Below are 12894 nucleotides of genomic sequence, written 5' to 3'. Positions count from 1 at the left end.
GGTCTTAAGCTTTTGACAAAAAAAGAAAACTGAAGCTGATTTCATTTCTATGCAGAGCTGCACCAGATTTTGCGCACTCCAGTTTTAGTAGATCAACCCCATTGAGAAGGGAAGCACAAGGCTGTCGCAGATCAAGTCCAGGTTTTGTTAACCTGGGAAAATAAGTGGTCTGCTGACTGAAAAGTGTTTAACGTATTTGAAAAGCATGCCTTTACATTGATGCAGTGACCAGCATTAGTAAATGTGCTGTAAACTTTTTTACTTTTTCTGCTGTTTTGTAAACCTTATTAATTTTATTTAGAATGGTCAGAGTTTCTTGGTCCTTGATGAACAACGATTTGCAAAAGAGATCCTGCCCAAGTACTTCAAGCACAATAACATGGCCAGCTTTGTGAGGCAATTAAACATGTGTAAGTAAAGTTAGACTGGTATGCATGCATCAAGCGTCATATAAAATGAATAGTGCATTCATCTGAGACAAGATAATGTTTCGTACGTCTTTTTATTGCTTGTGGCACTTGCGATTGTTCAAGGGAACTTCCACCTAATGGATGTGGATTGAATGACATAAATCTTAGAAAGATGCATAGTAGATTCTTTCCCTCTTCTCCACACTACCTGAAAATTGCTGAGCCCCTTCTAAGCGATATGATTTTCCACTTTGTGTTTGCTTTGTACAGTACCATGAGATGCTCCAGGATAAGTGTTTTGGAACTGTTCCTTCCAGTGAACCCTATTGGCCATGCGTTCAGCACTCAGCGCTTGCTTTTTCACCTTGTTCGCCTTCTTGCAAGCACCAACAATTTTATTCCTTTTGACTGACCCAAAACACACATTTGTGGTAGTGGTGACCAGTTCAGTTTAGCAGATGCAGAGAGCGCTTCTAAATGTTACTTTGATTTTATAATGACTGTGATTTTTAGAGGCATGGCTGATATTGTTATCTAACTACAGAAGTTTTTTTATGCTTTAAGATGGTTTCAGAAAGGTGGTCCATGTTGACTCTGGAATTGTGAAGCAGGAGAGAGATGGACCAGTTGAATTTCAGCATCCATACTTCATTCAAGGTCAAGACGAGTTACTGGAGAATATCAAGAGAAAGGTAATAGGAATGCTTGTTTAAAGGAAATATGTTCTTTTATTAAAACCTTCCAGACTACAAAACACTAGACACCATAAGATCAGCAAAATGAAAGTGATTATTAAAGGCATGAGTACTGTTGGCTGGGGACAGGTTACCATCTGGCTTCTAATAATTGGATTGAATACAAATGTTGTTAATAGGAAATGGATCTTAAAGCTGAATTCTGGGTTAAAAAAAAAAAAATATATATATATATATATATATATATATATATATATATATATATATATATATATATATATATATATATATATATATATATATATATATATATATATATATATATATATAAATTTTTTTTATTATTAATGTCCAGTATTGGTGCAACCCTACTACTAGTTATTGCTTCGATTTTATATGGATAGTTTTATTACAAATGCATAAAAAAAGTAAGATTGCACATAAACATTTTTAATAATGATATGGGCTTGGTTGCTTGCTGCTTGTAAAATTTAGATTGTGTGTGTTTTTTTTTGTTTTGTTTTTTGTTTACAGGTATCCTCCACAAGACCTGAAGAAACTAAAGTGAGACAGGAAGATATATCAAAAATTTTGAATAATGCTCAAAAAGTTCAGATGAAACAAGACACTATTGATTCACGACTGTTCACATTGAAGAGGTATGTAGTTTCATAATAATTAGGCAGCGTTACCAAGTCTGAACTGTATATAGAAAATTGTGCACATACTGCTTATTCTAAATTGCATTTTTTTTCAGAGATGTAAATGGTGAAACAATGGTGTTTAAGTAACCTCGTATGAGTTGTCCATGTAATGTTTAGTGCAACTTTAATTTTGTGAAAGAAGTGCAGATTTAATCTGGTAGCCAGACACCATATAATTGCATAGGGCTATGAGTCAACAGAGCTTGCGTATTAAGGTTTTAACTTGTATTCATAATAAATTGCTCGAAATAAAAAACCAAAACAATGTTTAATAATAAAGGCAAATGCTCTTCTGTTTTGTGAAATGTGAGTTTTCAAGTCCATGGTAAGTTGTCCATACCGAAGAGTAAACCCCACTAAAGAAACCCTGTCCAGTAGTATGTCCATGCTGCTGGAAATATGCCAACTAGTAAGTGAAAGTAGATGAACATGTATGCTTGCTCATGTATGAACTGTTGTTCCTTCCCTCTCTGGGTTTGGGAAAAAGGAAGGAAGGAATGAGTGTCCAGAGAATTGCAACTTCTAAAGTATGGTTCATAGACCTTTTATTTAAAAGTAGCAAAATGTACATTAAGCCAAGACTGTCTTCTTCAGGGCTGTTTCTGCATACTATTTGATGGGAACTTTTCTCATGAATGGTTATGTTGGATCAAGCTTTCATAAACCAGGATGGTAGGATGCTGGCTTTATCTGCAATTGCTGCCCTATGCAAGGAACATCGTGCATCTGATTGCAAAAGCGTTCTCAAAGAGAAACCTCCTCCTGCTCTTTTGCACGCCAATTTTACCAGATTGAGCGTTTTCTAGGCATTTTGGTGCCAAGCCTCTGTAGCCCTATTGTGCAAGGCCACCAGCTGGTCTTAAAAAGAAATGGAAAAACCAGAGACTGGTTTTCTAAAACATTGGACTTTCCAGGTACAGAGTGAGACAGTAACCAGATATCTCTTCTGTTAAAAAAACATGCATATTCAGAACTTTCTTTTTAAAATTTCCATATGGGTTCCAGAAACGGTAATACCTCGGTCACGCCATGTGCAGAGACATTCGTTTTTCTGCACGTGTTCTGCGAGGACACAAAAAACCCCAATATTTTCTATATGCCCTGCATGCGATAACACATTACAGGTTACATTGTTAACCTCTGTTACTTGAATATCCATCATATTATAACAGATGACCTTTTTCAGGAATGTGCTGTTCTGTTATGTTACTTTTCTATACTGCATACCCATAAATTAAGAATAAAAAATATATAAATAAAAATCACTTTAAAGCTTGTGCATCTGTGGTGTTTGTTTTTTGTGAGTCCAGAAATGTAATCTATATATTTTTATTTGTTTTCTTGCAGAGAAAATGAAGCCTTGTGGAGAGAAATTACTGATCTGCGCTCCAAACACTCCCAGCAGCAGCAGGTTATTCGGAAGGTAAGGCAATGCTTTACACTTTGAGACTATTGTTCTTTCTTTAGGCAATCTCTACATTGGGCTTCTGTATGTACAATCTAATTTTTCTCTATGTCCTCCACTGTGCTGGCTTTTAACAGCACAAGTCGCATGGGAGGCTAGGTGAGTCTTTACTGTCTCCCGTCCTGTGGCGGTTTATCTTATCTTGGTAAAAAATTTTTTTATAAATTATATTGGCCACTGAGGTGTTACATTTTATATTTTGCTGTCTGTAGAGTGTCTGAGACTTCAGCTATAAGTAAATGCTAAACTTTTGTTTTGGATACAGTGAAGAGGCATTAGAATACCTGTGCCCCTGTTAAGGGAGATTCACCCTCTCTACTTGTTTGGTTTACCATTATTGAAAGTAAAATCCCCAAATTTTAGGTTATCCGCACAACAGGAATAGAGGAAGAATCTTCCAATGGGGACATTCATTCTGGTGACAACCAAGGAATTCCCTCACTTCTGTTTTTTGCTATGGGGCAGGAATTGAAGGGAAATCCCTCCCACCCAATGGAACACAGATTGCAAAAATAAGCTTTACAGGGGTCATAACCCTTCCGTTCTTTATCCAAAAGGGGGGGGCTTGGTCTTGTGAATGGGCAGAACCAAGCTGTTTGTATATAGTCACAGCTTGTGATTGTGTTGAGGTGTTCTGACAATTTGTTGACAGTTTAATGTACTGCTTTGCATAAAATTCATTAAAATGGCGAATCAAACCTATTTACTCAGTGCACATTGACAACACTAAGACCTTTTATTTATCGTAATTTATTGCAGTACAGATTTACCATTGGTTTGTTACATTTAAGACATAGAAATAGGAGGGTTATCCAAGTGTGTGTGGTGTGTTTTTTTTTTTTTTTTTTCCCTCCCGCGAGTCCTCTTCCAGGACGACTTGAGAGTGACTCCTCGACCTAAAACAGGAAACGCATGATCCACATTACCATAAAAAGCCTGAGCAAAGACCAGGGCCTCAGTTTGTGTTTCCTTGGCCAGTCAGGCTCACAAAGTAATTTATTTATTTTTTCCTTCAGACCATTGTGCTAGGTGGCAGGGTCCTGCTGGGTACACACGTCCCAAAACGGGGATAGTGACAGGGTTTTTTTTTTCCTGAACGGTAAAGGATACTTTAAGTGATACAAATTCTATAAATAAGCTGAACTGTGAGATATTTAATGTGGAGTATGCAGAGCACAAATAAAACCAATTTGCATGTGACAAATGAACTGTGCAGCAAGATAATGGATTCTCACCAGACCACACAGTGCGTCATAGTGTACAGTATAAGAAAAAATGAACTTGTGCCCTGTTCACACAAGTGTGACTTGCCATGAGATTTGAACTGTCAAATCGCATGACAAGTCACACTGCATTGCTGGCAATGGAACCATTCATGTTGCAGTGATTTATGAAAAAGCTTCCTGCATTATTTTTTTACTGATTCCTTTGCGACTTGCATAGACTTCTGTTAAATGAAATCGCAAGCTGCAATGAAATCGGCTGTGCAAATTGCAGTGATGTGCAGCTTTGAAATTGCGCTGAAGTAGCGCAATTTCAAAGCTGCACCAGTGTGAACGGGGGCTTAATGTGTTGGCCGATTGAAAATGGTGTATACATCCAAAGTGGGGTATGTAGCAAAATTACAATGGTATGGAAGACTTAATTAAAATACAATAGACCCCATGCGATAATACAAGGAGGGTCCATACACCTTAATGTTTGTCTGATCAATCGCTGTCAGCACCATAGACCAATAGCAAATCAGTGAGCAGATGTGTAAAAACTATAAGCAAGATAAGGAAATATGTATTGAAACTGAAAAATGCTCACATTTAGTGAGCATATACCGCAAGCATAGTAAAAGGCCATTAATGCCTGCCTTAAATTAAATAAAAAATCTATGGGCTTGTATATGTGAAGACCTGAAACAAAAAAATAACTGAGAAAATTATTTGATATGCAAAGGACAAGTATAATTGTATGGAAGAATGAGAGGAAACTGTACCCTGAGGGGAAAAAAAACGACCCTCTTATGAGGCAAAAAGTATATAATGGTGTACACGTCTAACTTTTTATTGAGCCCCCGGATGGATTTAAAGTGTTCAACTGGAATATCCAGAAGGTGTCCTGGGCACAAATTTTCTTAAAACGTTCACCTTCAAGCCAACTAGAAGGAACAGAATGTATAGCTAGCAGTCCCAGGAAGCTAGGATCCTTGTGGTGTGTTGCAAAATGGCAGGCAACACTGTACAGATTCATGGTTCTGATCACTGAAGCCAGGAGCGCAATCTGGTTAAAATCATGGATGGGAAACTTGGAATCCAAATCGAAGGTGTGTGCACTTTGTGGGAGAACTGTTGCTCGACACAGAGCTTGAATCTGTACTAGGATGGTCAGCGGACAAGAAGAAAGGATTGTTAAAAAACGGCAGCGAAGATAAATTTTCTCCCTTTCAAGAAGCAGTAGAAAGATTCAGGAAAACGAGCTGAAAAGGGGCTGGTACTATAGGTACCAGCCCGGGGTTTGGGGGTTGGAGACTAGGGGCCTTTCTCACCCAATGGCAGCAAGTCTAAGGCCATCCTTTTTATCCTGAAGCTGATATCTCGGGAATTAAGGATAGTTTTTTTTTTTTCAGACCCCCAGAAAGATTCTGTACAAGGGAACCAACCTGGGCTACAGCATTGATATCCCTTTTACAGGAGATGCTGGATCAAATAGTGATAAGCCTTATTATTCAAGACCGTAAATGCAGCAGTAATATACAAAAACATTCAAAATGGACTTGATATGTTCAATGAAGGATTTGTCCCCAGGAACATTTATGGTTACCCTGGATTTGAGTAACTCGTATATTTATATACCAATCAGAGAAACGTCAAAAATATGGCTCGTTTTCTCTGTGAAGGGTCCAGTAGAAACCCTCTATTTCCAAGTTAATGCACTCCTACTCGGCCTGTTATCTCCACAGATATTCATCAAGGTCTTGGAGACTCTTAAGTCCTAAGATCGAATGGGATGTAAAATGCAAGTTCTTACTTGGACGACCTGTTGATCTTTGCACACTCCGATATTGAGCTAAGGCATAATGTGGATTATACGATCAAGCACCTTCAAAATCTCAGGTGGCTGATCAACTCGGAGAAGTCTAAACTCTGGCCAGTACAAAAGGTGAAATTCTTGGGTTACACTGATTTAGTGAAGGCAACAATTTTGTTGGAAGGAAGAAAAAGCGAGGTGCCGATCACAAGCAAAGCACTGGGCTCAGAAATATCAATTTGGAAACTGAGGCTTAGGGTTGATGACCGCTTTCCCTGGAGTACAATGGGCACAGCTACACGTGAGATCTCTCCAGAATTATATACTCTGTCTGAAAAGGCCAACAAGAGTCCTTAGTTTTGATGGTGCAATTCATGGAAATGGTGACCGTCCCAACCACAACCAAGCCCCCAGATGCAAGCACATGGGGTTGGGGGGCCCACATGTAGCCATGCAGGGAAGATAGGGCGAAACGTGATATCGCAGTGCTTTCAGACAACATAACCACAGTGTCCTATTCCAACTATTGCGGGCATGAGATCAAAACATTTCATGCAAATTGTGGAAGAAAATCTTTTGTCCATCTCAGGCGTTCATCTAAATTACTTAGCTGATCTCATAAGCAAGGAAAATTTGTGCAGCATGGAGTCTGAACCAGGAAGTTTTCAATCAGATCCAAGTGGGGTTTTTTTTTTTTGTGTCCCGGCTGAACAAGACAGTGAATTTATTTTTCTCTACTAATGGCATCTTTTTGGCCTAAAATTGCATGGTTGACTGGGTTGCATTAACTGAGCATTGTGAAACCTTGGAAGTTGTCATGCAGATAAGACCTCCTGCATCAAGGATAGGTGATGCATCTGTTTTATACACTAACTTTCTCTGGCAACCTAGCTCCTGAAAGAATTGCTAAGAGTGAAAGGATTATTGGAAAAGGTGATTAATAGGATTATGGATAGTAGGAAGAAATCCACTAACATTTATGGGAAGATTTGGAAATGTTCTAGTTGGAGAAAAGGTAATAACCATATAGATGGACCAATTATTCCAGCAAACCCTTCTAGCAAAAATGTAAAACTAGAGAAAAAAATAAAATACTTCCTGACCGCCATAGCTAGGAAAAAGACCCCGAAGGAAAAAGTTCCCTACATGGGACCTCTCAGTAGTAGTGCAAAGCTTTCTGAAAGAGCCCTTTGAGCCACTGAAGGACAGTTTGCTAAGATGTTTTACTCTAAAAATTATTTTTTTAGTTTCCCTGGTCTCCACTAGGAGGGTCAGCAGGTTTCAGGCTTTTTATTCTGCAGAACCTTATTGCTCTGTCCTACTGGATAAAGTTGGCATCCATGCTAGACCCAGCTTTTCTACCAAATGTGACAACTGATTGCCACAGGTTGCAAGAGATTAGGATATCTTCTTTTTGCGGAGAATCAAAGAGTGTGAAGGAATCAGAATTTTCCCAAATGTAAGTTTGAAGATGTTTACTAGCATACATCGTTCGCAATAAAGCACAGAGTACATCCAACATGTTCATCCTTCCCATTATTTTTGGGTCGGAGGAAAAAAAAGCATGGGAGTCACAAAAAATAGTCACTTGATGCATGAAATTAATCCCGGAAGTCTATCGGGCCTTCTCTCCATGGCACCACCTGGCACCTACCAATGTTAAAGCTCATTCCACCAGGGCCATGTCATGAGCAGAAAGGGCTGGGGCATCACAAAGCCAGATCTGAAAAGCCCCAACCTGGACCAGCTTTTATTTGATCGTTTCTCATTATCAATTTGGACCCTATGCCTGAGGGTCTTGGTCTTTGCCCAGGTTTTTTTTATCTTAATGTGGATCGTGCGTTTTTACAAATTTAGATGTAGCCTCTCATGTGAGCTGTCTTGAAAATGTAGTCAACCGGTAATGACATTTTTAATTAATTTTCCTCTTCCTCTTTCCTCAGATTGTGCAGTTCATTGTGACTTTGGTGCAGAATAACCGATTAGTGAGTTTAAAGAGAAAAAAGTAAGTTGCATGCTTTTTATATTTTCAGATCGGTCTGTGATGTACAGTATAAAAACGACTAAACAATTTTCTGTATTCTAGGCCTTTACTTCTCAATACGCAGAGTTCTCAGAAATCCACCATTTTACAGACAATGGTTAAAGAAACCGCTGAAGAGACACATCATGTAAGTTCTGGTAGAATCTTCATTTTATGTGCAGGTTGTCTGCACTAGAACTCCAGATAACAAAGCCATAGTAGTAACACACTTCATTTTCAGTGTGGCATGTTTATAACGATGACCTGTTGCCTGTCTTATCCATGTCTGTACTGCAAAACATCCACACCTCTCTAACATTTGTTAGTTATTGAGTGTAACTGGGCTCCTACACTTAAAATTCTAACTAAGGCTAAATCTGCTTTCACCCCCATTCCAAAACTATTCTATCCACCCTGTAAATGAAAAGTGTATACTTGGAGGAGGTTCAGCCTCCTGACGAAAAATGAAGTCAGCAGCTACAAATGCTGCATATGCTAACAAGAAGAGGAGAGATTACGAGCACAATTCTTCTTCCCCTGGCGTAAAGAAATTAAATATTTGGGAGTTCTCCTCTCGAACACCATAAGAAAAATATACCTGAAAAATTATATCCCTTTACTAGCGGAAATCAAGAGTGAAATAAATAAAATTTCATCTAGTCCCCTCTCGTGGTTAGGTCGGATAAATGTGGTAAAAATGATTTTAGTCCCGAAGATAATATATAAATTTCAAATGATACCCATTGCACTCCCTGCGACCTATTTTGTAGTTTTAAGGAAGATAATATCGAAGTTTATATGGCAAAATAAAAAACCGAGAATCTCGTTCGCGTTACTAAGGAGAGGGAAAAAACAAGGGGGGGTGGCGGCCCCGGATATAAAAAGATATTATAAGGCAGTAGTTTTGTCACGGGTGGTAGAGTGGGCGAAAGAGGTAAACGATAAAAGATGGGTAGGCATAGAAAACACGCTTTCTCAAACACAATTAGGGAGAATAATATGGAATCCGCCACAGTATAGGACACTGGGTTCAAATACACACAAAATCACACGACAAGTTTTTAAACTATGGGACCAAATACACACGCAAAAAAAATGGGGCTACAATTCACCTTGGATTTTTTTGAAAGATAACGAATATTTTTCACCAGGACAACGAGAAATAGGGGGAAATTGGATACTAAAAGATAATGCACAATTAAAAGATATTTTAGTAAAAGATAAATTAAGCACTTTTCAAGCACTAAGAGAAGACACAGAGTTAATGAGGATTGATGAATGGCGGTACCTCCAGCTACGAATGTTTGTTTTAAAGCTACCTCATCCCTTACGGAGTAAAGAAGAACTAAGACCTTTTGAACAATTATGTCAAAAGGATAAATTAATAAAAAAAAGAAAAAATATTGGTTTGATCTATAAAATAATCTCAGAGGGGGATGAACTGGAGGAACCGGCATTCATTAATAAATGGGAAAAAGAATTGGGGGTGCAATGTAACACTCAAAACAGAAAGAAAATACTAACATTAACCCACTATGCGGGGGGAGGGAGTAAACTGATAGAAACAAATTACAAATGTATAGCAAGATGGTATGCCACCCCTGACAAACTAAGTAGGTTCAGAAACGACCAATCTTCGGAGTGCTGGCGAGGATGTAAGTCTATCGGGAGTATGGGCCATATATGGTGGGACTGTCCCATAATTAAAGAATACTGGAAGAGGATAATCGATATAATAAAGGTGGCTACAGGAAAAGTAATCAGAGAGGACCCATGGATGGTGTTATTCCATGGGACAGAGGAGACAATAAATCAATACAAAGCATCATTAGTCCCTATATTACTTGATACTGCAAAAAGTCTTATCCCGAGAAATTGGCGAGAGAAAGAAAGCCCTAAAATCCAGGAGTGGATCCGTCGGGTAAACGAAATACAACATATGGAAAGTGGGGAGGGAGGTGACGAGGAATCAGCCATAAAGGAGGAGAGGGACAGGAAATGGGATCTCTGGGAAAAATTTAAAGGGTCATGGCGATATGTGGAGGAGATAACACAGGAGTAACAACGGGAATGGAAAGGTGGAAGAGAGGTCTAAAGTAGAACCCCGAGGGAAAGTAATCAGGAACAGAAAGGGAGGAGGGAGGGGATAGATGAGAGGACAAAGGGACAAAGAAAGGAGGTGGCCCGACTGAGAACAGACGTCTGATGAGCTGTGGTAGGATCTGGGCTGCTGCCCCCTTTTCTTTTACCCAGAATGGATTTAAAAGAGAGAGGGATTGGGGGGAGGGGGTAAAATAAAGTGAAGAAGTAGGGCGAGGGACGGTAAGGGGTAAATCCAAGGGATAGCGCAGGATAACTTGGCATTATATTTATCTTATATGTATGAACGAATAAAGTCTTTGATTGTTAAGGTTAACGTAAAAGATGAGCTACAATGATGTGATGTGAAGACGAGGAAAACTAAAATGAACGCTAAGTTGATTGGTGCCTCGCAGATAAAATCGCTGATGTAGTTAAAAAAAAAAAATGCTGCATATGCTGACTTTTGCTGTATGGACACTTACCTGTTCAGGGAGCCTGCAATATCTGCCAAGCTTCGGGTTTGGCTGTTGGGTACAGCCGCCGCCATATTTGTTAAAGGAACCCGGCAGTTTAGCCTTTCAGCTTCACAGCCGGTCCCCTCTTGCGCATGCGCTTTCTATTTGGTGCAGGAGGAGTGGGGCCAAACTTGCGAGAGACTGGGCCGTGGAGGTAGGAGACCTCATACTCACGCGCTTTTTATTTGGTGCAGAGGCAGGAGGAGGGGGCTGAACTTCCAAGAGACGGATAAGCGGAAGTTCCACTTTTGAGTGAACTCCGCTTTAACTATTCTGGAAGTGGTTTGGTCACATAGGTAAGTATAGGCATCTTTTCTTTTACAGGGTAGATGGAATTGGGGTGGAGTTTAGCCTTGGTTAGAATTTTACTCGGATTACACTTTAAACATTATAGGTTTGAAAATGGATAAAGTCCCATCTTGCAATGAGTTGGAAAGTAAATAGATCCTAAATGTTGTACATCTATTGGTGAGCACAGCAACAGGTTGTAGCAAAAAGGGTTCAGTTAGTGGAATCAAATATTATATTTGGCCTTCAGAATTTAGAATCTAGTTGGTCCAGTCTAGGAGCCTCTAATGTTTGGGCAGGACTTATTTTTCATTGATATCCTAAACTTCTTGATGTTGATCTTTTTAATTTAGGTAAACTAAAGTATTGTAAAGCCACAGTTGTTGGGGGCTGATGTATTAAAGTGCGATATAAGAAAAATTATGTTTTATGAAAATGTAAGCACAGGTTGTTTGGTCATTCTTGTTTGCACACTTTAAACCTCACAGTCCCTAAGTAGCATTAGCTTATATCATTCACGTACTCACTCTATTTTTATCAGTAATATGAATATATATTAAAGCTTCACTTTTCAAAATACTTTGCAGATGACCCATAGGGGAGATGGCTTAAACAGAGAGATTTCTGATGATATAGTCATTTTTGATATAACTGACAATATAGAGGAAGAAGGAAAGAAAAATGTACTTGCTCAAGAAAATTCTGATCATTCTTCTGACACGCTGAAGTGAGTGAAAATTTTGCTTTGTGTTTCAACTCTGAAATGTTTTTAATACTGCATTAACCACTTAAGCCCCGGACCAATTTGCAGCCAAAGGACCAAGCCCCTTTTTGCAATTAGGCACTGCGTCTCTTTAACTGACGATTGCGCGGTCGTGCTACGTGGCTCCCAAACAAAATTGGCGTCCTTTTTTTCCCTACAAATGGAGCTTTCTTTTGGCGGTATTTGATCACCTCTGCGTTTTTTATTTTTTGCGCTATAAACAAAAATAGAATGACAATTTTGAAAAAAATGCTATATTCTTTACTTTTTGCTATAATAAATATCCCCCAAAAAAATATAAAAAAAAAAATTATTTTTCCTCAGTTTAGGCCGATACGTATTCTTTTACATATTTTTGGTAGAAAAAATCGCAATTAGCGATTGATTGGCTTGCGCAAAAGTTTTTTTTTTTTTTTTTTTTTTTTTTTTTTACTAGTAATGGCGGCGATCAGTGATATTTTTATTTTTTGTGTGTGACTGCGACATTATGGCGGACACACCAGACATTTTTGACACTTTTGGAACCATTGTCATTTATACAGCAATCAGTGCTATTTAAATGCACTGATTCCTGTGTAAATGACACTGGCAGTGAAGGCGTTAACCACTAGGGGGCAGTATAGATGTTATGTGTTTTTTATTGTAGGGGGCGTGGGGAAGAGACGATCAGTGACAGCCACACAGAGAAGCATGGGGAGAGATTTGTTTACACAGACCTCCCCTCGTTCTTCAGCTCTGTGACCCGATCGCGGGAAACCAGTGGCAATCGGGTCCGCTGGTCCCACGGTTACAGAGCACGGGACTGGGTCAGGAGCACGCCGCCAGCGGCGAGCTCCCGACCCATGGCTGGGCACATAAAAAGCAACGTACAGGTACGTGCTTGTGCCCAGCCATGCCATTCTGCCGACATACATCGGCGTGAGGCGGTCCT

The 12894-nt window shown here is 39.2% G+C and overlaps 1 protein-coding gene across 2 annotated transcripts in view; it reads left to right on the top strand.

The window, feature by feature from the left end:
- The window catches only part of HSF2 (heat shock transcription factor 2), a 38710-nt gene that overhangs the window by 10292 nt on the left and 15524 nt on the right, over positions 1–12894 (top strand). Inside the window, exons 2-8 of one of the 2 annotated variants that reach the window (XM_077487019.1) lie at positions 302–410; positions 975–1102; positions 1640–1764; positions 3157–3232; positions 8236–8297; positions 8379–8463; positions 11788–11927. In XM_077487019.1, coding sequence (XP_077343145.1) covers positions 302–410; positions 975–1102; positions 1640–1764; positions 3157–3232; positions 8236–8297; positions 8379–8463; positions 11788–11927 — 725 coding nt within the window. The remainder of the gene's footprint in view (positions 1–301; positions 411–974; positions 1103–1639; positions 1765–3156; positions 3233–8235; positions 8298–8378; positions 8464–11787; positions 11928–12894) is intronic. The other variant, XM_077487020.1, reaches the window with a different exon arrangement.

This window comes from Lithobates pipiens, unplaced genomic scaffold (assembly GCF_037356315.1).
Source record: "Lithobates pipiens isolate NorthernLeopardFrog02 unplaced genomic scaffold, aLitPip1_a1.2 Scaffold_18, whole genome shotgun sequence".
Classification (NCBI taxonomy): domain Eukaryota; kingdom Metazoa; phylum Chordata; class Amphibia; order Anura; family Ranidae; genus Lithobates; species Lithobates pipiens.
The sequence above is the reverse complement of the archived record's forward strand: the minus strand, read 5'-3'. Positions and strand labels throughout refer to the sequence as shown.